A 27,827-nucleotide genomic window follows, 5' to 3' on the forward strand; every position below is an offset into this window, starting at 1 on the left:
CGTGCTCGGCAAGACATGTTTGAATGTGTACGGTTATGGGTGAAGGAAGTGCGTGAGCGAGAGAAACGTGAGAAAGCGCTGTTTGATAAAGAGCAACGGAAAAATGATCATGTGAGAGCACAGGAAGCGAAGCGTCGGGAGGAAAGAGAACTGGCGGAGAGACAAGAGAAAGAGCGTAGGTTGCAAGTCTCGGGTCAATATGCTGTCCGCCAGCCACTTTATCCTGTCCTTACTAATCTTGAAGATGATTTTTATTTATTAGATCGTTCTCCGCCCCCTTATGTTGGCGCGTCTGCCCCGAGGTCACAGGATTCTGGATCGGTTTCGGATAAGGTAGACACGCGGTCCATGTTATCAATTGAGCGTATGGGTGAGCTTCGGAAAATTTCTCTGCGTGTACTTAAAGGCAAGCTATCTCTTGCCGAATTATTGGAATCTTTGGAAAGTTGGCAGGATAGAGAGAAGCTGTATTTTGCTGCAACTTTTTCGGATGAAGTGATTACTGCCTTTCGGAAATATTCTGATGTTTTCGAGCCTGATGCTGTAGTATCAGATGCTAAAGCATTACGTAACGGTGTTTTTTCTCCCTCTAAGGTACCCGATGCGGTCCGACGGCTGTTTGCATTGCGGGACGCGACGGTTGAACTTAAAGAGAGAGCGCGCCTGCAGGCAGGGGAGAAGGAGCAATCAGATTCACATATCGGCGGCGACCAATCATCTACCTCCCATTCAGATAAGAGTGAACTAGTGCATGCTAAACCGATGCGAGAGGCGGCACCTTTGTATGTTCCTCCTAAAGGAGCAGGAAATAGTTCAGATATATCTTCCCCCGATGCTAGGGGATATTTTGTGTATAATGGGTTTATACTCCCTGGCATAGGGCTGATGTTATGGCATTAAAGAATGCATTGCCTGACCCCCGCAAGAATCCAGCGGCCTTTTACGAAGAGGTTGAAGGGGCCTTGAATTCTTGTACTATGACTTTAGCAGATATAGATTTGTTCTTTGGGCTTATTTTACCACCGGATATGTGGCGATCTGTGCGGAAGGTGGATGATCAAGCCGCTTTTAAGGCCAAATGGTCTGAGATTGAGGATGTGGATAGGGAGAGAAAACCCGCGCAAAATCCACCCCAGCTTATTTTAGATCTTCCTGCTGCTATCTTGACTAAATTGAAAACAATTATCCCCCCTAAAAAGATTGACTGGAACATGTTAGCCTCATGTAAACAGAAGGTTGATGAATCAGTTTCAGACTTCTTTACGCGCTTTGAGGAGACATTTCATGATTTCAGTGGTCAGTCACTTACGGATGATACGGGTCGACATCTTTTTGTTGATAAATATGTGGCGAATTTATTACCGGGAATAGCAGCTCGATTGAAAGCGAGTGAAAGTTCTTGGTCCACCTCGTCTCCGGCATCCCTCCTGACTATGGCTCAGTATTATGAGCGTCAGGAACAAGAAGCGAAGGGGAATGAGGAGAAGAAATCGAAAGATTTGAAAACTAAGGTGATGTTAGCACAAGTATATGGTCCGCCTCGTCGGGGTGTCGAAAGAGGTAGAGAAGGATTCTATGGTCCACCTTCCGGTCAGTCAGATGTTAATAGAAATCAATGTGCGTATTGTAAACAGTCGGGTCATTGGGCTAGAGATTGTCCAGTATTATATGCATCTCGTCAGGGACGTGGTCAGGGACCACCGAGAGGTAGAGGGGGCTTTTCGAATTTCAGAGGGAATTCCAATGATCGTGCTCGCTTTGAGCCTAACGTACAGCAACGAGATAGACCTAATGTGTTTGATCGGCAACATCATAATGTGTTTGATCGGCAACATCATTATCAGATGTCTGGGAATGACCGCCCTGGGTACCATGATTCGCAGCATGCATAGGATTGCGTTGGATGGGGGTTGGAATCAGTTGAAGTACCGGTTGATCAGAAGGGTCCTTATGTTTCAGCAAATGTTTTGGGTTCTACTGATCGGTTCCTAGTTGATACAGGAGCTACTCGCAGTGCACTGTCCAAACAATTGGTTCCGAGGGCTCCCCCATCTGGCTTAATGGTTACATCGGTAGGGTTTGATGGTACACTCTCTCGAAGCCCTCTTTCCCGACCCCTTGCATTCCATGTTGACCACTTTTCTGCACCCTGTCCGTTTTTGCTTGCTCCGAACACGCCCGACAACATTATGGGTCTTGATATGCTTAAGCACTTCAGAGCTACGATCCGCTGCTCCCCTACTGGAGCACGTGTGATATTAAACGATAATCACCCAATGACAGAACGGATGTGTGTGGTTGCGGAGGATATTGCATTAGCTTCCCTCCCTCATTCTTTGTGGGCCACTTCGGATACTGATGTGGGACAGATGGTGATTCCGCCTGTCCACATTAGTGTCCAGGAGGGTGCGGGGTTACCACGCCTCCCTCAGTATCGTATTTCCCAGGAGGGGGAGGAGACACTCATACAGATTGTGCAGGATTTGATTAAGGTGGGAGTAATGGAGGAAGTTCCCTATAATGGCTGCAACAGTCCTATTTTACCCATTTTGAAGAAAGATACCGATACCAGGGTTTATCGTTGTATCATTGACTTAAGGGAAGTGAATAAGATAGTGATACCTCAATATCCAGTGGTTTCTGATATCACGACGTTACTTACTTTGGTCCCGCCAACGGCGACCACGTTTTCAGTTATTGATTTGAAAAATGCTTTCTTTTCGATTCCTATTCACCCTGATAGCCGATACCTTTTCGGCTTCACTTTGAATAATAGGTCTTATAGATTTTGTAGAGTCCCTCAGGGTTATACAGAGAGCCCTAGTATTTACAGTCAAGCATTGAAAAGGCAATTGGATTCCTTTGTTCTGCCTGAGGGTGTCGCCCTTATACAATATGTCGATGACATCTTGTTGGCGGATGACACTCCTGAGCTGTGTGAGAAGTGTACGTTATCTTTGCTTTCCTTTTTGGCATCGCACAATCACAAAGTGTCGAGGAAGAAATTGCAATTTTGTAGACCAAAGGTGACTTATTTGGGTCACCTTTTGTCTAAGGAGGGGCGTGCACTCACACCAGATCTTATTCAAGCAATTTTGGACACGCCAGTACCTTCCACACAGAAGGATGTGCGTGCATTTTTGGGTCTTGTTTCTTTCTGTAGGCAATGGATATTGGGGTTTTCACACATAGCTAAGCCATTGTTAGCACTCTTGACAAAAGACACTCCGATTCCTCTTCCCTGGTCAAATGAGTGTGAAATAGCTTTCCAGCAATTACGACAAGCCCTTTGTTCAGCACCAGTGTAAGGTACCCCTGATTATACGAAGCCCTTTTCATTATATGTGCATGAGAAAGATGGATGCGCATTATCAGTTTTAGTGCAGATGCACGGCGACAAGCAGCGCCCTTGTGCATATTTTTCGGCTGTACTCGATCCTGTTGCCCGAGCATTACCAGGGTGTTTTCGCTCGGTTGCGGCGACAGCTGTGTCAATACGCCAAAGCGAGGGAATTGTGTTATCTCACAAACTGTTGGTATTAGTTCCCCACGCTGTTGATGCCCTGCTTAATCAGACAAAGACGCAGCATTTGACCAGTGCTCGTTTAACGGGATATGAGTTGACGCTTTTGGCTCCTCATATTACGTTAAAGAGATGTGCAACGTTAAATCCAGCCACATTGTTGCCGTTCCCGGAAACTCAGTCTGAAGCACGAAAAGCACATGACTGTATTCTTGTGACTGAGGAACAGACAAAGGGTCGTATTGATCTCCAGGATACGCCCTTTACAGATGTAGATGGAGAACTGTGGGTGGACGGATCATGCCTGAAGCTACCAGATGGTACGACTTCAGCAGCGTATGCAATTACCACATTACAGACAATCGTGGAGACAGCACGCATACCGCAGAAATCAGCTCAAGCAGCGGAACTGATAGCATTAACACGAGCATGTGAGCTCAGTACAGGATTGTGTGTGAATGTTTATACAGATAGCCGCTATGCCTTCGGAGTAGCGCACGATTTCGGCCTACTCTGGAAGGAGAGAGGGTTTCTAACGTCACATGGAACACAGATAATGTATGGGGAGTTAGTTCACAACCTTTTGACTGCATTAACATATCCAAAGAAGATTGCTATAGTTAAATGTAGTGCCCATAAGAAGGTGGTTGATAAAGTTGGAGAAGGGAATGCTTTAGCAGACCGGGTGGCACGAGAGACTGCGATGCAGCCTGGTGCTACTGCAATGTATGTTGTGAAGTCGCAGACAGAAAGATGGCATGATGCTAGGAGAGAAGTGCTGGAGATACAGAGGACCGCTTCCGATAAGGAACGGGAGCAATGGTCCAATGATGGAGAATTAGATGATGAAGGGTGTTGGAGAAGTAAGCAGATGGATAAATGGAAGTTACCCACAGCCTTCGTACAACCTATGGTTCAGATGGCACATGGACTAGCGCATGTCGGAGCTTCCGCAATTGTTAAATTACTCACACGAGTTTGGGAGCATCCGGAGATCGCTAGTACGGCAAAGAGGGTAGTGCAGACCTGCATAATTTGCCTGAGGTATAACCCGGGAAAGGGTACACGAACTCCAGCAGGAGGATTTGCGACACCTACTGCACCCTTTGAGGTTTTGCAGATGGATTACACTCAGCTTGAACGCTGTAACAATCTGAAGTATGTTTTAGTAGTGGTTTGTGCCTTCAGTAAATGGGTTGAGGCATACCCTACGAAAGACAATACTGCAATGACTACAGCCAAGATGCTATTGAAGGAATTCTTCCCTCGATATGGTGTTTGCAGATTGTTGTGGAGTGATAACGGACCTCATTTTATAGCAGACGTTATCAAGCATGTCCTGAAAGGGCTAGGCATTACCCAGAAATTTCATGCAGTGTTTCACCCTCAGTCTGCGGGATTGGTTGAGAAATATAACGGTACTTTGAAGCTTAAGATCACTAAGATCCAAGCTTCGACTTCTTTGACTTGGCCAGATGCTTTGCCACTGGCATTATTGTCAATTAGATCGATACCACATTCTCGGACCGGTCTCACACCCTACGAGATCGTGTTCGGACGCCCAATGAATATTTGGGGTCCACCAAAACCGAAGTCAGTGTATGATGTACCTTGTGTAATGATGAATGATTATCTGGCACAGTTAACGGATAATTTGGTTTCTATTCATCAACAGGTTCGAGAAGCGCTCCCTGATCGGTCCACGGGTGAAGGTCATAATCTCCGACCTGGAGATCACGTCATGATCAAGGTGTTCGAAAGGACGAATAGTCTGGAGCCGAGATGGGTTGGTCCTGAGCAAGTCTTGCTTGCAACGAGGAGAGCTGTGCGAGTTTCCAATCGGAAGAACTGGATCCACTCTTTGCACTGTCGTAAAGTGCCGCCTGGATTGGTGGAGCCTGCTGTGTTGACCGACCATCGAGAAATCCTGACTGCAGAGAAAGGCCGTGCTGTGGAACCGAACGACACTGAGGAGCTCTTCCCGGACCAAGCGATTCCTGGAGGAAGAAGATATCACCTCAGACCAAGGAAGTGATTGTTGTATCCAAAGACGTTGTCAGAACGGCCCTTAGGTTAGTGAAACGGAGAGCCAATGAGGCAAGGGGGGGGGATCAGCCCTGCATTAGTGTAGTGACACCAGTCTTGGCCCGCTGGTGAAGAAATCAATGGCTGCCTAAGGGGAAGAGTTCTGACAACCTTTTAGTTTCAGGAAGATATTGACTTCTTATTACAAGATGGAGAAGAAGAAGATTCTTTGTGCGACAAGCTTTATTATCATTGTGGCTATTGTTGGTATAACCACATGGTTTGTTGAGGATGTGACTCCTGCCTGCGAGTTGCTTGTTTTGACCACTCCAGTGCCTGAGGAGCACTACTTTTATACCCTTCCGTATCAAGAATTGAAGCATCGTCAGTCTTATTTGAATAACACTTTCATCCAGATGTTGCATCATACCCATGTTGCTACGAATGCTACGAACTGTTGGATATGTGGTATGAGGCCAGCTCATCAGAAGAGCGGGGAACGCCGTTCATACCTCTTCCTTTCTCTCATAATGGCTCTTGTAGAGCCTGGTACACTTTGCTTTTCGCCACACGGAAACCCACAGTGGGACGATTACTTTTTAGACTTAATAGGGAATGTCATCAAGATAAAGATGGCTATCCACAAGCGAATGGGACAATATGGGAATGGGAAGAATGTCGACCAAACAATGAATCGATCCCCTACATCTTCACGAACACCAGAGACACTGCTGGGAATGAACAATTCGTGATTCAAGTGGCACAAGCTCAAGCGGACCTGTGTGTCCAGAGTGTGGGTTATATTCCTGTTGGTGTTAGCGATTGTATTGTTGTTCTGAACATAGATGGATTAAATAATAGTACTGTCTTAGCCTCCCATAACACATACTTCGTATGTGGGAATAAGGGCTATTATCGCTTACCAGCCGGCTGGTCCGGAGTATGCTATGTAGCATTTTTATTACCCCCTGTATTCTTAGCACCTGCATCTTATCATAAAGATTTGAAATTGTTGAATAATGTGACTGTAAATAGGTATAAACGTACTCTATCCATTGATGATGTTGATCAAACTGATACTAGCCTACAGCAATATATTGATTTTAACTTGGGATTGTTTTTCTTTGTTGGAGCTGCCCTAAATAGTAGGAAGGTTCGAAGGTTAACGAGAGTTGTAGAGGCTGTGACGAATCAGACCGCTGCTGCTCTTGGGAATCTTACGGAAGAATTACAAATTACTAGAATTGTTGCATTACAGAATCGTATGGTATTAGATGTTATGTTAGCTGACCGAGGTGGAGCATGTAAAATTATTGGAAGTAGTTGTTGTGTGTTCATTCCTGACCATACGCCATCAGTTTATAACGCTATTAATAAATTGCATAAAATCGCAGCTGAGATTCATACAGAAAATGGCACTTGGACTTTTTCTGGATGGTTCTGGGCATTGATCACTACATGGGGATGGAAGGTTTTAACTGGTCTCTGTATTATTGTAGCAGTTCTGTTTTTCTGTTGCATCTGTGCTCAGTGTGGTCCTTTACTCTGTTCTCTATGTGTGTCATTCTGTATTCCTGATAAGAAAGCTATTGTCAATATCACCTATCAGAAAAATGTAACCAAAGAAGTGGAAGAGATGATGAAAATTGACATATATGATGATTATCCTAATAAGCCGAACGTCTTCAGTAAATGCTGAAAGGGTCGTCTGTTGAAAACTAAAACAACGATATGATTAAGCATTCACTAAAGACATGAATTCTCCTTCCTTAGAACATGTTTCTTGTCTTATGTTGACTAATGTCTGGACTCCATCTTGTATTGTCATGTCTCCACGTGCTTTGCACGAGAAGAGTCCTTTCTTTTCGTTAGTTGCTCTTGTAATCTGCCTAGTAACAGTCTATAAATAGCCCCTTTGTCCGTCTGGCGCATGCCCAGACTTGACCACATATGTTATCAGTTAGTCCTTGTTTGACCATGTTTTCGCGGGCTCAGGAATGTGTTAACTCCGCCCACATATTGATTCTGTATCGAAAATGTCCATAAAAGGTAATGAGTTTTGCCTCATGTTGTATCCACCCACTTATGAGCCCCTCTGTTGTGTATAAAAGGGGACCGTGTACGCAAGTTCTTTGTGCTACTCTATGCAATACTGAAGAGTGCTGTATAGGTTGTAGGACCACCCTTAAGGGTTAATAAACTCTGTCTTTGGATTTGCAGTTTCCATGCCAACTTCCTTCTAGCTTTTGTTACAGGAGAGCGAACCCTTGTATTCTGCGGGCCTAGCTGGGGCCTGTATTCTTCACTTTCTTATCTTTACTCCTAACTTTGGACCGGATTTCTGGCTTTTTAGAGATTCTCTAAGAATACCAGAAGTAGTTCAGGAAATCTATCCAACTCTTGGACTTCCAAAAATGTACTTTATGCTGAAAACTTCTAAATCTGGAGAAAAAAAACAAAAATCTGTATTGGCGCAAGTATTTTTTTTCTTTCACAATGGGAAATATTTTCTCCATGGAGAAACGCTTTGTCCTACCCTTCTTTCAACAGAGGAGTGATAGTTTCTGTTTGCCACACCCAATCTAGTTAAGCTTCGGACAGGAGAAAATGCACATTCACTCCCTTGTTGGAACCTACCCATAGAGGGAATGTGCATGCTCCCAAATGCTGGCCTTTCTCACTTTTTGCACGGCGCTGCCCTAATTACAATACACCCGCTAAAGAGGCGAATCCCATATTCCCGAGTCTGTCAATCAAAATGTGGAAGTCACGTTTGCCAAGTTATTTCCACCTAGGTGGTTTGTGACTCTGGTTTTGAGTTCGCCTGTTAAAACATATTCTTGCTTCCTGGTAGAAGAATTCCAGTTGCTGTCATGTGTACACTGAGTTTAATTAAAATCATTCATCAAATTACAAATTCCATAGTAATTAAACTTTTAAAATGTGCAAGACGACAATATCAATATCAACATCAACAACTGCAAATAAATCCTTCAGTTCCTAAAATTATAAATATTTATAGTCAGTGTTATAGTATATTTCTAGAGAATGTCTCTTACCGTCTGAACCACGTAGATTCCTGTTGCAGCAAAGCGCACCACCTTGTTAAACCGCAGCTCAAGATACTACAGAAAAAATGACATAAGGGTTATTGAGAACAGTGTCCCAAAAACGTGTACAATAATGACACTGATGTGGCATGACATTTTTTTTTTACATCAGTGTGCGTGTCATGATCGTTAGTTTCCAGGGGCATGTTTAAAAAATTAACCATGTGTACATTTTCAAGCATAATTGAGAGTTTAATGTTTATTATAAATAAAAGTCACCACAAATGTCATACGGACACTTAAACGCTCATAAACTGAAACACAATAAGGCTGCCTGCTTAGTAAACCAGTAACCCTGAATACACATCTTCATTATTGTACTATCTATGTTTTTTCTGTATTTGTTTACTGTGTTTGTGTGATTTTCCCATGGTCAATGCAACCGAATATCTGGTCTAGAACATGGACCAGGACATGAAGAAAACTAAACTTTACTATTGTGAAGGAAAATAAAATAAAAAAATGTTGACATTTGAAGTATTTACTACATAAAGTTAGGCTCCTCATTTTCACAAAGAAGGTAACAATTTTATGTGGAGAGTCAGAAGCTATTTCATACTGCTCTAATAGTTGTGCAAGTTATTTACTTCTGCGCTTATTACTGACTGAGCATATTTGATTCGTATGTCAGTTCATATGACGATCCAGTAGGAAGGACAGTCATTAGCATAGGCATTCCTTAGTGACTTAAGGAATTGCCAGAGCTGAGTTACAAGTGTACTTAGGGACATGTCCAGTATTAACACATATGAGCGGCTAAACATTGGCCACAGTATTTAATTTTATTTTATTTGCTGTTTTATATAGCGTGGATATGACCCTAATAGGGTATCAGAGCGCTTTACATTTGCATATCTTTCACCTTAGAACAACCTGAGCATCATGCAGTTTCAGTAGACCAGATCGGTGTACAGAAAGTTACTAGAAACAGTTATGTTACAAAGTCATAAATTAATTGTACGTTGATTTGTGCGAGAGACATTTGTGCTTGACTATCATATTTATGAGACCAGAACGATGTTAGTGGACGAAGTGTGGTAGCGTGTGTATTGAACAAGAGGGTCCTCAGATAATGTAAAGTCTGCTGGATTTCTGGAAGGAGTTTGCTCATAAAAAAGGATTTGGCTGCATTTTTTGAAGCAGCGATGGACGATATTTTTTCAATGTTAGGGGGGAGAGCATTACAAATTCTTGGTGCTGCGTCAGAGAAAGCTCGGTCATAAGTTCTTTTCTTGCGGAAGAGTGCTGGCTTCAGTAATAAATCCATGTGACTCCGGGAAATCCAGCATCCTCCTGATAGAGTAATTTTCTGGGCTAGGTACCTTGGTGTATTGTAGTGTATCGCTTTGTGAGTGATACATGCCATTTTTAGTTGTATTCTTGCTTCGAAGGGCAGCTATTTGAGCGCCTTCAGATGAGGGGTGATGTGGTCGAATTTTTTGGATCCAGTTATAATTTTTGTGGCTTCATTCAGACAGGCTTTTAATGGTGCTGTTGAAATCATAGGAAGACCGGCTAGTGTTGTGCCACCGTACTGGATCCTTGATATAAGTAATGCCTGGACTGCTGTTTTAAGGTCTGAGTTATTTATGAACGGTTTCAGTTTTCTGAGGTAGCTTAGATGAAAGCGGGCATTTTTTGCCATCATGTTGATAATTGCGAGCATGGTTAGGGTTTTATGTAGCATAATGCCCAGGGGTTTGTTTGACTCTACTATCATCGGAATGCAGTTTAGTGTAGTGATTAGTTTGGTCCATTCCACGATATTCGTAGCGCTTTTTTGGGGGGATATCAGCAGGATTTCAGCTTTCTGTGGGTTAAGCTTGAGGTGTTTAATCATTAGGCAATGTACTGTTCTCTTTCGTGCCTGGTTCATGATACCGATCTCTTCTATCAATGTGATCTATATGTAAAGCTGTGTGTCGTCAGCGTACATGTGGAAGGAGATGTTTGCTTGCTGTAAGATTTCTGTGAGTGTTTCTACATACAAGTTGAATAGCGCTGGGGATAGTGTTGAGCTCTGTGGAACTCCAATGAAGTTACTGGATGAAGCAGATAGTGTTTGGTTCACTCTGAATTTTTGCAATCTGTTTTCTAAGAATGGACTAAACCACTTTAGGACTGTACCCTCTGCGCCCAACCTTTTTTCCTGGCGGTCGAGTATTTTGGTATGGTTACCATGTAGAATGCCGCCGAGAGGTCAAGCAGGATTAGGAGATAGGTTTTGTTGCAGTCTAGGTCAAGTAGAGCATCGTTGACGATGTGTAGAATTACTGTTTTAGTTCTGTGGTATGGTCTAAATCCTGATTGGAAGTTATTCACCAAATTGAATTCAGAGATGTGTTGGCTCAGTTATTGTTGTACACATTTTCTAGGACTTTGGCTAGCATGGGAATGTTTGTTACCGGTCTGAAGTTGTTCAGGTCTGCAGGGATTCCTGTTGGTTTTTTAAATATTGGGGTGACTTGCCCTGTTTTTAGGCAGACCGGTATTGAGCCTTGCAATATCGAAGCATTAATGATCTTTGTCCATGAGGGCATGAGCAGTTGATTTATTGTAGTCCAACAATTTGCAGGTAGTGGATCGTTGAAGTGATTGTTTGGTTTTATGGTCGAGATAATCTTTGCAAAATCTGTGTCAATGACAGGCTTGAATTCTGACCATACAGCATTATTTTTAGGTAATTCCAGCGCTGGTTGATGTTGAAGCTTGGCTGGGGTGTTACTTTTGCTCACGGGGCAATCCACTGCCTTTTTGAGCTCCTCCTCCATCGAAATAGCTTTGGCTGTAAAGAAGGTGGAGAATTCTTCGCTGCTTATGTTTGGTTTTGTAGCTGTTGGTGCAGATTTGGCCATTTTATTAGATTGATTTTTCAGTAGTTCGAAGAGTTTCCTCAGTCTGTTTTTTGCATTATCTAGTTCTTTCCTGAAAAAGTCTTTTTTTGAGTTTAGAATGCTTTTATTGTAGACCTTTCTGGCCTGTCTTAGTTGTATTAAATGGGGTGAGGAAGGGTGTTGTCACCATTTCCGATCTGTGAGTCTGAGTGAGCATCTTTCTTCATTGAGGGATCCTTTAAACCAAGGGTTTTTATCTTTGTCTGGGACCCTTTTGAGTTTTAATGGAGCTATGGCCTCTATTATGCTCTTCATCGTATTATTGTAGTAATCCGTGAGGTCATTGACATCTACCAGGTTATTGGGAGGTTGCAGTTCTTTGTCACATCGTGCTGCGAGAGTTTCTGTATCAAGCCCTCTGGTGTCGCAGATCCATTTTCTGGGTTTTACTGTTTGTGAAGATGTTTTTGTTTTTATGTGTGATATTTGGAAGGTAATGATGTGATGATCAGACCATTCGCAGGGGGTGATCTCGATTTTTTTCGACAGCATTTTCTTTTTAGATGATCCAATCTATGGCAGAGCCTTTCGAATGGGATGGTAGATGGCATTCTTGCACCAGCAATTGATCTACCAGGAAGGTTTTGAATAGATGGATCTGGTTGTCTGCATGATCCTCCCAATGGAGATTGAAATCGCCTAGAAAAATATCATTAGAGTGGGGAGTAGTGTTTGCTGTGATAATTTCTATCAGTAGGTCTATGAACTTAGTATTTTTACCTGGAGTATGTTAAAATGCATGAGGTTTGCAGGTTTGATTGTCTATGGATCTTAATGACATGCCAAGATATTCACAATACTCTAAAGGGTGAGATTGAATTTTCGTAATGGAGATGTCTGATTTATGTATACAGGCGATTCCTCCACCCTTTTTGTTTTGTCTGTCTAGTCTCACGATACAATTGTCTGGGGGGGGACTAACAGATCTAGGCATGGGGAGGATGAATTGGATAGCCATGATTCTGTTAGGATTGTTAAGTCTATTTCCTGCTTAAGGTGAGGTCTGCAATGTCAGCGGCATGTTTCAATGCTGACTGACAGTTGAGTAGTAGACACCGAATGGGTTTCTGTGGTTTGATGGATAATGATTCTTGTTTTTCAGAGTGCAATGAGTTTGGAGGGAGCAACTACAGACTTGCGGCCTGATTCATAAGGTAAACTTAAACTTTTGTGCACGTTTACTCCTTTTGATATCCACAAACTACAATTTAATAGTAACTTTACAACTGCAAAGACTCCGCAGTCAGGGCTGAGAACAGTGCACATTAAAATATAGGACTAGCTTTTCTTTTTATGTGCAAGTTCTCCACCCTCACTGTTGATATCAGCAGCTTTTTCCCCCTGTCTGTAGCTTGTGACCCACCTAGGGATGTGTCTAGCGCAATGAACAGTCCAACATCTCTGTCCACACCAAACCTATTCTGCGGCCTGCTTCCCATCAACTGGGTGTGTGATCAGGCCATTTACCACTACACCACAAAGTTACAGGACTCCTCCCGGCCCCTTTCAAACAAATGCAGATTGTGGACCCTTCTCAACTGCTCGTCCTGAGATAAGATGGTTTGCAGTGCCAGGATACCCTCCTGGGTGATAGTGCACTTAACAAATACACTTAACATGACAAAACACATACCTCACACACAACATACAGCCAGGCCCAAACTATGGGCTCTGATCTGGGAGCAGCCTGTCACACCTCATCAAAGGGAAGCACTGACAGGGAGGGCAATTGTAGGCAGGCTAATATGTATTAGCCTACTTGAGTTCCAGGTGGAAAGAGTAAACATTTCTAAATGATACCTTTTCAGTATCTTTATTAAAATAATCCAGCCTCACCTATTGAATTGAATGGTTAAGAAATAATAAAAACAGCGGTTAAATAAATTCTGTAGGTAATTCTAAATCAAATTTACAGTAAATAGAATTTTAATTGCACTTTAGTTTATTTTATCAAAGAAACAGCTACAGCCCCATAAAGTGCACCAATCTTTTGTGGGCTAGTCACAGAATTATCATGTCAGCCTTAACTTCTTACATGTTCCACTCTTCAATACTAGGCACTCTATCTTGTGAGCTTCTAGGCATACGTAGGGTTGACTTACTCAATCTATAAAAGTATAATTCGATCACAAAGGACTACGTTCTTAGATTTTATAAACTGCTGTATTCACACAATACATTTGGGCCCAAAGCCATGTTTTCCTTGTCATCCCAATGGATGGCAAAATAAATGTGACAGTACACTAGTGACATTTAACTTCCATGCCATTGGGTTATTTTCTGTGCCTTTTAATATGGCTTTACTGGAACGTTAGATATGACCATTGGGGATTAACCAACAGTAGCATGTTTTAGGGGTCAGACCACATAACAGTGGTTGGACAGCAGTTCATGTGCTGAGTTAAAAAAAACAGTACCTGTTGAGCTCATAAACAGAGAGAGACTGTGGTGTGAAAGGATTGATATAAAAATGTGATAAACTTACCAAACACCTTTCCCAATTTCTAGTCAAGCTAGCAGACCCAGCATTCTTTGTAATTGTTAGCAAGGGGAGCACAAAGCAGTAATGTCTGATGGCCCTAATCCTCTTCAATCTATACACTAGCAATATTTATGTTGTAATTGTGGCAGTAGTTACACACTGTTATCAAATAAAGGGAGGACCCAGCCCCACTTCTGTTGCATTCATATCTATAGAAAAACATGATTTCTCCCACTTTGTCAGCAATGAAAGTATGCCCAAACTTATTTTGTAGGATTATGTGCTCCTCCTCCTGAAGATTTCTTTTCACTAATGGGGCCATAGCAAACAGGTGCACTGGAACAGTAAATGCCTGAACTACATTTCAAACACTGACTTTAAGGTTAATTAACATTTGGCAATGAGCAGAAATTGTGAATACGTCTGGTAAATACCAATAAAATTACTTATTAGGAGGCAGTAACGTTAATCTCTTGCTCATGGATGTCAGTACACCAAAATTTCAGGTGTAGCAGAAGTGTTATCACACATCTTTTGCGCTTAGTGACATCACAGGAAGTGACAAGATCATGTCCATTGACCCTGAACCTTCCCAGGAAGTGTGTCAAATGCCTTTGATATCATAGCAATCATTGACATGATCGAAGTATCATAATAACTGAATGATTGATATAATAGTGCAACATCAATATCTAGTTTAGAAACCGCCTATATTAGGGCGCTAATCTGACATAGCAAGGGAACCTTTCCCTTGTCTCTTTGTATTACATGAAGAAATTATCTGTTGACCTGAAGAGGATATAGTGTCACAAAACACCGAACAGTCCTGGAAAACTAGATATTTATACCAAAAAGATTAATGTTTTAATAGTTACCTTAGTATTTAGCAGTGCGAAATTGGGTTGTTGGACCCCAGCCAAACAGCAAGCACACTCCTTGTCAGGGTGACCCTCTGGTAGCCTAGCACAAAGCAGTCAGGCTTAACTTAATGGCAATGTTTAAAGTATCTGTGCAACACTATTAATGTGAAAAACATCACACAATAAGAATGCCACACCAAGTTAGAAAAAGAGAGTTATTTTTAATAAATATATCAAGACCAATGTGACAAAAATCCAACCTGTAGAACCAGAGAAATGCTATTTTAAAGATTTTAGTGAAAATAGCACCAGAAAAGCACAAATCGACAACTGTAGTTATCTAGTTGCGCTGCCTGGGACAAATTCACATGTTCAGGCTGACCACGATGGAGTGCGGCCAGCTAGGTCCACTGAACCTAGTATCTTAAATCATGATGGGCGATCGGTGCAGTGTTTCTTTGCAAGACTTCGAAAGACTTCAACGGTTGGTTACGATGAAGCTGTGCGACAAGGGCTTGCGGGGCATTGCATCGATTTGTGTCGTTCCGGGGGGCATTGTAGTGTAGCTTGGTGGGGACACACATCACTCTGTGTTGGTTTTGATGATCTGGCAGCTGTGCTGTGAGGCTTTGCGTCGCTCAGGGTCAATATTTGTTTAAGGCTGGACCAGGGTAGAAAAATTTCAACCATCAAGCTGCTGCCTGGAATGACATATGCCTTTCTTATAAATAAACTACTGTATTGGGTTTCTTTAACTCTTTAACTATCAATGAAGCTTTGCTGTACCTGTGTAATTCTTTTATCTCTGCTGCTTTGACCACTGGCTGGGGGGGGAGGGGTTGTGGTTACATTGGATGCGTTTTTAACTAGGGCTGAGACAGTATTGACACGTGAAATACAACTTAACGAAAAACGGCTCTCTTTGGACACTATGCAGGGCAAAAAAGGTCATCCCTGGGGGCTATAACTTTGGCCAAATCTCCCCTGGGTGCTCTGCAAACATTGGACCGCTTAAGCTTGGATGCACCAGTTGTAAGTCCTGTTGGGGACCCAGTTGATTATTTAGCTTCCAAATTGGTGGTTCTGGAGGTGGATCATTTAAGCATTTTGGAACTTGCTCAAAACCCGACAATGAGCTTAGCTCAGGAATCGTTGGTTAATTCATCTGCGGAGAAAATAGATCCGCCTGCACCCCCTGTTCGAACTCTAGCGCATACCTCAACAAAGACCTGTATGGCCCAAGGCGATCCTGCTACCAGATCCAAAAGTGCTGCAAGGAAATGGGAAAGCGTGGCATGCTTTTCTAAATCCAGGTTAGGAGGGAATGGTGAGGGAGGTAATGGTGAGCCGCCTGCAAAACGTACAAGGGGAAGTGTGGCATCGAGGAACAAGACCAAAGCTAAACCTAAACATCAAGCGTTAGGGGTATGCGAGAATCAGACCCCCAAACTCAATGGTGGTACGTCTCTTCTTTCAAATACTGACTTCCACACTATGGTGGATATTGGAAGTGATCTTGACCACTGGAAGCACCTGGAGACTTTAATAACTGCCTTTTAGCGCCTTTTTAGAAAGCCAGCATTAGATCCTAACGATCACACCAATTTCTACCCTATCTCTTTGCTCCTCTTCCTGTCTTAGATTGTGAAGCATACTGTTTTCTCTCAACTCTTCTTTTTTATTCAAGCTAACAATCTTTTTATCTCCATTTCAATCGGGTTTCTGCCTTGGTCACTTTACACAGTCTGCACTTCTTTCGAACTCCAACCGAAGTTCTGGTGATTCCTGCAAATGCATTGTTAGTTTGAAGAATGGCTCCATCAACACGACGGAGTCGTATCTCAAACTGACAACCTACAAAGCAAGGATTCCCTCACCATGGGAGCATTCTCCCATGGCACGGGGGTCATTAACATTTTTCACTGACCCTTACCACCTTGTTTTCAATGGCAGTGAAGGGCAGTGAAAACTGGCCATGTGTCTACCCGATCTAAATATGGCTGTCAGGCCGCCGGAGTTGTATGTAGGCAGTGGAGACAGAGTAGTCTCTGTTGTCTACACACTGAATGTCGGCGCATTTAAATGAGACAGTCGGACCTTCATGTTGGTGGAAAGTGTTCTCCATCAAGATGGACTACCCTTTCTGACAATATTTAAATTAGCCACTGAGTCAGAAGGTAAAACATCCAACTGAGACCAAGCTAGTCTTTGTTTCTGACCCATGCATCACTGCAGTCGGCCTTAACTTGTGGCTAGATACTGGTCTAGTACAACTAGGGGTCCGTGGTTTGTACTTAAAGCTTATTGGCTCTATTTTTATTGAACACTTTGATCATTCATTTCTCCAATTCTCCCTATTGGATTTGAGGTGTTTTGGTATCATTTTGTTAATTAAATATACTTTAGTTTCCTGAATTGGAGTTGGGATTGTGTTTTCAAGTTTGTAATCCTAAATGCTTGACGCGTGTTCTTAAATTAACACTGTTTGCTCTGTGCCATAGCTACCTGGGTAAAGCTCTGGTTTAAATTGCTGAAACTTTAGCGGACCTAACAAGAATAGGTAGCATCCACCCCAACTAATAATCCACTTTTCCACACAGTAAATGGTTCACAGGGATACATGGTGCTTCTATTTGATGCACTTACTTGCAATGAGATAAATGTTTTACTTGTGTGAATGTATACTACTCATAAAAGGAATGTGTGACAGAATATCGACGGACAGAAAATAGACCTGCAAAAATATCGACACAGAAATATAGAAGTCAAAAATATCAAAGTCCAATCTACATAAAGGTAAGTACAAAAAATCGAAAAAAGTATATAGTTGTCAAAAATATCGAAGTTAAAAATATTGTTTTATAAAATATTTTAATAATAATGTAAACTTAAGTAAATAATACATATAATTAAAAGAAATATAGTTGAAAATATTAAAAGATATTTAAAAATAATAACTAGTACATTAAATGTTAAAATAAATTAAACATATACATATAAATGAATATATATACTTACTCCACATAGTGCAACATTACGGAAAGCGTTGGATAGTGTAGGGGTAAAAATTACTATTTCCACTCCAGAGAGTGCAACAGTAGGGAAAGCGCTGGATAGCGTAGGGGTAAAAATTACTATTCCCACTCCAGAGAGTGCAACAGTAGGGAAAGCGCTGGATAGCGTAGGGGTAAAAATTACTATTCCCACTCCAGAGAGTGCAACAGTAGGGAAAGTGCTGGATAGCGTAGGGGTACAAATTACTATTCCCACTCCAGAGAGTGCAACAGTCGGGAAAGCGCTGGATAGCATAGGGGTAAAATTTACCATTCCCACTCCAGAGCATGCAACAGTAGGGAAAGCGTTGGATAGCGTAGGGGTAAAAATGACTATTCCCATTCCAGAGATTGCAACAGTAGGGAAAGCGCTGGATAGCGTAGTGGTAAAAATTACTATTCCCACTCCAGTGAGTGAAACAGTAGGGAAAGCGTTGGACAACGTAGATATTAAAAATAACATACTTATAAATTAAATAAATATTGTAATTAAATAATGATTTATTAATAAATTTAGAAGAAAAAAAATATAAATATATCAAAAATAATAATTACTTTAATAATATTAAATACTACCCACCCTATTCCCCAATAAACACACAACACACTCCACATAAAATTTCACACAATTAAATTAATTTGCAATTAATCAATTAATAAAAAATAATTGCAACTAATAATTAAATAGAAAACGTGGTTATCAATAACAATAAATAATATATAATACAAATTAATAACCAATTAATAATTAATTAACAAAGAATTAATTATCAATAGCAATAAATAATATTTAATAGACATTAATAACACATTAATAATTAATTAACAAACACAAATATCAATACCAATAAATAATATTTAAGTGGAGGTTGCCCACAGAGAAGAAAATTCTGTTGTGAGTCACCTGCATACATCTCTTCACTAATAAGTGTCCCATACATCTCTTCACTAATAAGTGTCCCAAGTCTTATCTTTCTTCTGCCTAAGTGTGGGAAATTACCTAACAGACAGATTTTCAGTGTTAGTAACGGGAAGCTATCAATTGCACTATTTATGTTGTGTCATGTCGGGTTTCCAAAACCAGCTACCAACATCAAACTTTGGGGTCTGACATCGGGTTACTACAGTCTCCATTGTACCCCGTACCAGGAGGTGCTGACTACCCTTGGCTCCTCTTCTTTTTAGTCCTGACTGTCTACACAGGTATTTTGTGTGACAGCAGGCTTTCCGCACCCTATCCTCTCTGTTTGTGAGCTTGTACCGGCCAGAGTCACATTTGTTGGGGGATATCGCTGTTTTTATATTCAAGTTCGAGGTAGAGTGAGAGCTCTTAGTCCAGCAAGGTTTGCCATTAACCGGCATCACTTACTGCCCTGCCATGATGGGAAAATGCAAAATATGTACTGCTGAACAGAGGCCCTAGGTCATACAACAATTGATAGCTTTCTGGGCAGGGCTGTGGGGTTCATTTCAAATGAGATTGAATTGGCTGAGCCACTGCTTGCTCTGTCTGATGATGAAGTTGATTCATCTCAACTCCCAGCCCCGCCCAAGCTCCGTGTGGTGCCCGAAATAGGGGTCATGTTCCGTCTGAAGTGCCCAAAGCCACAGTGGATGCCTCAACTGAGAAATAGGTGGAGGCTAATGTTGTTGACCCCAGCCCTAGGACTACTGGAGTAGGCCCTGAGGCCAAACGTAGAAAAAGAGCTCAAAAAACTAAAACAGGGGTGGCAAACAGCTCGCTGACTTCATATCAGTCTACTGTGACTTTTAGTATAGTGTGGTCTGGAATGTTCTAGTCGGAAGGCTTAATGATCTCCTCGATTCAAAGTTGAATTGAGGAATCTTTGAGCAACCGTAGTAAGGGGTATGTGATAGGACCCACAAAGCAACCAGCATGTGTAGACTCGACCTCTATTCAATGAGTACCCCAGATCGCTATCAAGGAATCAAATGCCAATGAACATGACCTGGGGCCTTTAGGTTCTCACTATAGTGTTAAAAGTCAGTGGGGGGACTGCAGTGTGAACTTGCCTCAAGAATCTTGATGCCTGACTACATCTACTGATCAGTTTCAGGATCCTTCCACCCCCCTCCCTGTGATCCACCTCCCACCGGCTTCATGCCCATATGCTTTGGTGTTTGAAAATGTACCAAGCTTGATCACTGGAGTCAGAGTCGATGTTTGAATTGAAAAATAAGGTGACACACTGATTTCCCTCTAATGTTAAGTGTGACACTAATCCATATAAGGAGATCCTCTTAGTAAGCAGGGTATGAGGAGTGGGGCTCATGCCTGGGAAGTTCCAAATAGACTGCATAGCTGTCAATTTTTGTCAGGCTACAGTTGCAGAAGAAATCATGGCCCAAGCTAGCGCAGGCGCTGTATGGTCTAGGACAATAAGAATTCTAATCTTGGGCTTTTTCTTTTCAGCATTTGGATCTGGCTAATTGTGATCATGCTATTAGATTCTCTTAATCCCCCGATTCTCATCCTAGTTGCAGCTGTCTGTTGTACTGCTGACTAGATTTGCTGTTATGTTGCTATGCCGCGCTGCCACGCAATGCTGCCATGCAGCTGACACCAAACAGTTTGCAGTGCGGTCGGAGACACAAAGGACTCGGATGGTCCTGCGGCCACAAAGCAATCACCTGAAGCAATCATCTGGAGAAGTGCCGGCGTGTTGGAGTATAACGCCAGTTCGAATATGGTACGAGCTTGGTACAAACCCCAGAACCCGGAAAAAGGGGGAGGAAATTGTGAATCAGGTGAACGGAGTGAACATTTGTGAGCTTTTGTTCCCTGCTACTTACCTGCCACTTACGAAGTGTTAAGTAAGTTAAGTATTAAGCAGAAGGGCACCGCGGAGCACACAAGGGCACCGAGGATATAAATGGCCCATTTGCCCCTGTTTTCTCCTTTGGTCTCAGCCTTACCCCTACTTGAGCAAACCCCCTGTATCGCAGCTGTAGTACTGCTGGAACGGGGCAGCTCGGCGTGCATCTACACCACAGTGGAAAGCTGCAAGGGCAGTAGGGGCCTCTCATTGGATAACTGTCATGCATCGGATGCCGCAAAACAGTACGATGTGAATAATAGCAGTTGAAATTCACCCAATATTGGAGTTTCCTTAAGGAAAGGTGGAAATTTCAACTGGAGAAAGGAGAGGAGGTGGTATGATTACACACTTACTACAGCATTTTGTCAGTCAGCATTAAGAACAACAGAGGTAAGTGTTTGGTACTCCTACGTTATAGTACTTATGGTACTTATGGAATAAAAAGGACTATTGATAAAACTGCACAGTTTCATGTAAGGGTGGTGGAGGTTAATATCGAAGTTGTAAGTTGGTGGGAAAGGGTTGGAAGGATAAGTAAGGCAAATTTAAATCTACACTCCACCACAATCCATTATAATTACGCAATATCAATTGCCAAGAGGTGGCTCCAAGGAAGAGTAAAGCGTGTAAGGGACAGAATGGGCAGTCACAGATGAGTCCTCAACTGAAAATGGGACATTAGTAGAAAGTATGAGAAATCCCAGAGACTGAGAAAAAAGGCCTTCAAGGAGAAATGTAAGCTGCTGGAAATCCTCGGATGGGAGCGAAATGGGGGTGCCTGGGTCAAAGTCAATAACGGATTTTGTGGGAAAACATTTCAGAGTCAACAAGCCCCACTAGATAATCTGGATACTGTCCGAAGTAGGGCAACAAATAGAGGATGAGAATCTTGATCTTAGGGCACTAAACCTGGACTCATCAATTGTTAATTATCAAACAACTCTAAGCCAAAATGAATCCATTTTGTTACCAAGATTGTCCTCATTTCCGCAGATGTTCTTCCCTCAGGATAAAGAAGAGGTCCAACAAGAGGTAAATCCTACTGGTGAAGACATCTCTGATATAGCCGCAAGGATTGTGTATGTCAAGAGTATGGAGTTGTTGGAAAACCATGGGGTCGAGACTACAGGATGGTCAGTCTTGTTAGGACTTAACATCTCGGCAACGCCCTCGGTCTCAATGTTGGACATAATGCTGATGATGCAAAAAATACTGCAAGGGTTGCTCGAAGTAACCATGATGAATAACAATACCTTAAAAACCCCAAAATTCAACTTCAGAAAATTGGGGGAGAATTACAAGGCATCAGGGACCTAATGCCAACTATAGTAAGACCTGCTGCCAAAAAGCAGAATATGGCAAGTGATGGGGAAGCTGAGTAGCCTGAAGAGTGCCAGAATGTGTATATCTCTAGATGCCCAATGCTGATAAAGAAATGGGGTGAAGTCCCACGATATAGGCAATATGTACCTTGGATAATAATAAGGAGGAAGGTTTGTCAAAAGGGGAAGGCAGAAGGGAAAGGATGGTTGGGGTTTACAGCAAGTGAACAACCAAGAGAGTGGAGTGTCTAGAAAAAAGGAAAAGATGCGGGAGAGGAAGGGGTTATCAGGAGAAAAGGAGATGAAAGCTGAGGTGGAGAAAAAGAAGGCTCAAATAAAAATCCAAGGGAAATAGAGAAGGGAGGCAAAAAGGTCCTGACCGCATGAAAAGAGCTTGGGAGGAAATGATAACACCAGGGATCAAGTGGAAGGAAGAAGGAAATTAAACCTGTCAGCAGTAGGATGGGGCAGGAAAGAGGAAATACCCACAATGTAGAAAAGAAAGTTATGGGTAACATGTGGCTGTACTTTGAGCTATCTCAAATAGAGAGGGGGGAGAAAAAAACAAGGAAACGTCGACCCCTAAATCGGCCCAAGCTCCTATTTACTTTTGCAAATTGTGCCAGTCCAAGGGATATTGGGACTAAGGACCTCAAACAAGTGGGTTTCAGGCAGAATAACAAAGGGGATGAATTCAATAAGGTTCTAATGCACTCAGGGCTGGTAAAGGCAGCTATTGTAAAAGAAGATAATCAGGTATTGAAGGAAGGAATAACATTAATCCCTGAAGTAGAATTGTATGTGAGAAGGTAACAAGGAAGAGCTTTTATGAAGTGCCACGCAGGTTTAGGAAAAAGACAGGTAAGGTTGATAGATCTAAAGAGTGGGGGAAAAGCAAATATCAAACTTGCAGTAAATAATTTAGAGATTAGTAAACACTGGGGTAACTGAAACCTCGAAAATAGCCAGATAGGCCTCCCCCTGCCATATTGGGAGGAGGAGAATTGCCTAAGCGAAATTGATTAGGGTAATGCGTTGTCGCACAGCCTTGAAATTGTATCGTGATACATAAATGGGCTTGGAAAAATGGCAAAACTAGAAAGCCTTAAAAAGCTTGCCCAACAGCAGAAACAATGTGTGTACAAGAAACCTGGCTATGTGACGAATTAAATAGGTTGGCAGAGAAAAAAGTGCGGAGATATCCTGGAGGGGCAATTATGACCCTAATATGATACCTACAAATATAAATTGCAAATGTTTACTTGCTTTTAGAGCATCCTTGTTGGACTTAAGTGGCATGTACGATAATATGGTATTTATGAATGTTTACATGCAGTTGGAGAGCCACGACGAATATAGGTTAGAGAAGGGGAATTTTAAGGAAGATGTGGACAGTTTATGTGAAAAGTGTGGCAATGATATGCTTATTTTAATAATGGGAGATTTTAATTATAAATTGAACCCAAAAAGGATAGATCCCTGGTTTTTCAAAACTTTTTGTTCATACAATATAATGGTAGCCAACTTTCCTGACTGCACCCCTTCTCAAAGAGATATAGCAATAGGAAAGTATCTGGGGACAAAGGGATTGTTTAGTTTGAATGGCAGGATAGTGACTGACTGTCCCGCTAAGCAAACATTTAAGATAGGCACACAACATTGCCCAATTGATTACATTTTCCTTCATGCCTGGAATTTTGCAAAAATAAAAAGATTTAGCGTGACATCTTGCGAGGAAAGTGTGTGCGCAGTTCATACAAGACATAAAATGCAGTGGGTTGCGACCAGCTACAAGAAGGAGGACAGCGGCAACGAGCAGACAATGCGGCAAGGAGGAGGGGAGCTTGCAGACGCAAGAGAGAAGGTAAGTGTTTTTTTAACCCTTTTTTTGGGGCCCGGTGGTACAGGGGCTGAGGGACGTACTGCGCTCCACTATGTAGTCGTAATTTCGCCTCTACTTCACGTTCCCAGTGGAGCGCGGAGGTGGTAAAACGCCACAAACTCCGCTGGCGGAGCAGAGTACGTCACCCTGGGTTAGGTGAATTATCAACAGCTATGACATTACATTATTGCAGAATACCTGGGCACCAGGTACATTTTTTGATGGGTAAACATGCTATAGCCTCCCTGCCTCTATGTCGCCCTCTGGATTTGCAAAGGGGGGTGTAGCCACCTGGTTTAAGGTCATCATTAGCTGTAGTAAAGTGAAGCTACACCTGGGGGGGGAAATATGCAGGCCTTTGATCTGAAGTGGGGCTCCAACTTTGGGCGTGTCCTAGTAAATTTTTATAATAATGATTTTTCAGTTAGGAACAACCAGAATTTTTGTCAGAGTTTTGAATTTGTGGATAAAGTAGCAAACAGAAACTCATGCTTAAGCATACCATTCAATCTCATACTGGATGGTGATTTTAATGCAATGTTGGGTGCCATTCCTATGCTGTCATCTTTGACTTTTTCACCTTATTAATTAGACTATAAGGATCCTAGGTTTGTCTTTTACCTACTTTCCTGACGACATAATATCTGGAGAGTGCCGTTACGAACCTCATGTCATCCACAGTCTCAACACAGGGGGTCTGGATCCATAATTGATTATATTTTTATTTCTAGAAGGATGCAATGTTTTGTCTCCAAAGGGGACATCCTGCTTACCATATATAGTGATCATATCCGTATATCGCTCTTTTTAAAAATCCCTGTGGAAGGGCTCGAAAAAATAACTGATCGTAAGCAGCTTATTGCCAAGAAAGTTGCAAGGTGCAGACTAGTACAGCATTTTGTAAACATGGCAATAATTATGTTGATGGCTGTATGGGTTGATTAACCTTTGTTTAGCAGAATATGATGAACCTAAAGTAATGTTGAACAGTTTTTCAGAATTCTCCTGTACTAGGGATTTGCTTAAAAGTCCTATAGGCAACAGAACTAGCCATAACATATCCTTGAGGCATGCATAGAAGCCAACAATAGGCTGAGAAGGGAACTGATTCATATGACCAGGGACAAGGAAGTGATAAGTGCTTGTGGAAAGGCTTATAACCCAGGTGCTAAAGAAGAGAAAGGCCGACCTTAAGGTTGAGAAATGGGAAACCTTGGTGCACAGCTGCAAAGCCAAAAACCCCTAGGCTTTTTGGAAGCTAGTACATACCAAACTCGTTCAGGGTTGGGCTCCCAGAAAAGTCAGCACTCACATCAGTCCCGAGGAATGGATCAGCCATTTTAGTAGAATTAATCACTCCTATGATACCACCCAAGAGTGAGGGCCTGCAGATGGCACATTGTCCCCGAATATTCAATTCTCCTCTGAGGTGTTTGTCGCCATTATTAATAGCCCTTTCAAAAAATCACTAGGTCCTGATGGGATTCCGATTGATACATACATGTAAAACCCAGGGTTCTGGGATCCTTTGCTTACCAATGTTATAAATTCTACTTGTAAGGCAGCCACTCCATCCACCTGGCACTCTCCTACAATTGTACCAGTTTTTAAAAAGTCTAACATGCAGGACTCAAAGTACTATCACCCGATCTCCCTCTTAGATTCTATAGTTAACATCATTGAGGGAATAATATTAGAAAGGTAAAGCAGTTAGATCTGGTATGACAGTGTGTGTACTTGGGCTTTGTGTGTCAGCAAGAGGAAGAATTATTTTCTGCATGCGGTGGATTCAACTTTTTCTCTTGCCTCTTCCATAGGAAATAAACCCATACACCCTTTACTTGAAATCTCTAGGAGGAAGTGTCTTCCTATATTGTCCTATGAAGCAGGTTTATTGGGATATAGGGATGTGGGTAGTTTTCAAACTGAGAAAAATCTAGTGTGTCGCCATTTGTAGGGGATCCTTTTATCAATGTCACATTTTGCTATCCACCAGGACCTGGGTCTAGAGTACATCATGGCTCAGATTAACCTTGCACCCCTGATGCTTTGGTGCTCAATTTGGTATAACGAGGAATTTAGTCTGAACAGGGAAATCATTTTGGATTGTCTCTCCTGCTGTGCTTGGGAACAGGGTACCCTGGCTTAAATATATTAGGGAGACAACTTACTCCCTAGGTTGCCCTTCTATTATGAAAAGCCATCAAATGTTTGCAAAAAGAATAGATGGTGGATCAGGAAGTGTTTTCTCTCCTATAGAAGGGCCCAGAGAGAGTAAGTTAGTAAGTGTCTTGGGGCTAAACAGCAGGAACCTCCAAAAAAGGCAATATGGATCTATAGGATTCAGGTCGGCCTACTCTAGTTGGGATCAGAAAAGCCAAGTCTTAAGTTGTTTCCTAAAAGTCAGCATGTTTGGCTGAACTCTTAGGGCCAAATGGAGTGAGTTCCAAAGTTTACCTCCCAGATGTTGTAGGCTCCTCCCACTCCACTTAGTTCTCATTATCCTGGGAAATTTCCTCTAGTCCATTTCAGGCAATATCTACGGTCTATGGTCTGATGTTACTGTGGGCCTTTTCCATGCAAGGCATTGTGAATGATACACTGCTTTTTAAACCTAATCCTGTCCACTACTGGTAGCTATTGTAGGACCTGTATGTATTTGGTGACTTAGCAAAATGTGGGCACTTTCAGCAGGAGCCGCGCACCACGTTTTGTAATGATTGCAATTTTTGTGTGTCAGTTTTCGTACCGCCTAAAAGAAAGGATGAGCGTGACTATGACAGATTTTAAAGAACTTGTGCGATAAAAGGAAGCACTTTTTTTGAGTAGCCTAATAATAAAATAGCATGTGGAGGTGGTATGATTGATTTGCTCAGTAAAACTGAGTTGTTCATCAAAGATCAACCCAAGATTTTTAACCTTCGAGGCCCGGGTGGATAATGGGCCAAAATCGGTTTGCCAGCAGGTAGGAATCCAAATGTTGATATTTTTTTCCAAAGAGGATCTCCTCTGTGTTTTCAATATTCAGTTTAAAAAAAGTATTATGCATCCTAGTCAATTTGTATCGGGGAATTCGCACGCATGTCACAGTATCATTACAGCCACTTCATGATATGTGGAATGCTGACATAGGTGGGGAACTGACTGATAAAGAATGGGGAACTATCTTGGAATACCCGAGGAAGGTATCGCGAAACCCACAATTTAAACTCATACAACTCATGATAGCACATCGTGCCTGCTTGACCCCCCACAGACTGAGCCGGAATTTTTCCTGATATAGTGGATGCACACTACTGGACGACAGTACAAACAATTGTGGGAGATATAGCTCTGGGGGATGGAGAAGGACTGTTAGAGTTCTGCATATTGGGATTAAACCCTAGGGAAAAGAAGGGTAGGCCCGTACCTGGATATGCAAACTTGGCACTGATACTAGCGAAGCTAACGTTAACCATGAGATGGAAGGCTTCAAAAGCACCAGCAGTGTTAGACTGGTACAATGAAGTGGTTAGGTGGGCCAAAGCAGAGAGTGCGGATTTACAACGAGAGGAACGTAGGGGACTGCGAAAGAAACCCATATCCATGGTGTGGAATGTTCTGCTTGAGGAATTTATAGCAATTAAGATTCAGACATACTAGTGTGGGTACTGCAAACTGGGCCAATAGTTGGCGACCACTGATATTGAAAGAGGGATCCGGATGTTGTAATAGTATATTATGCCAAAATAACTGTTTATTGACTCTGTGTTAACAATTACAATTGCTATTTATTATTATGCTGTCTGCACAAGAGTCTGCAAAAGGAAACTGAGTCTGTGGGGAAGGGAGGGGGA

At 42.2% G+C, this 27,827-nt stretch overlaps 1 protein-coding gene across 3 annotated transcripts in view; it reads right to left on the bottom strand.

Moving 5' to 3' along the window:
* Positions 1-27,827, bottom strand: part of SLC5A12 (solute carrier family 5 member 12) — a 262,873-nt gene that overhangs the window by 195,187 nt on the left and 39,859 nt on the right. For all 3 annotated transcript variants that reach the window (XM_085643630.1, XM_085643628.1, XM_085643629.1), the window contains exon 2: positions 8,608-8,673. In XM_085643630.1, the coding sequence (XP_085499756.1) occupies positions 8,608-8,673 (66 nt within the window). The remainder of the gene's footprint in view (positions 1-8,607; positions 8,674-27,827) is intronic.

This window comes from Triturus cristatus, chromosome 3_1 (genome assembly GCF_964204655.1).
Source record: "Triturus cristatus chromosome 3_1, aTriCri1.1, whole genome shotgun sequence".
NCBI classification, from domain to species: domain Eukaryota; kingdom Metazoa; phylum Chordata; class Amphibia; order Caudata; family Salamandridae; genus Triturus; species Triturus cristatus.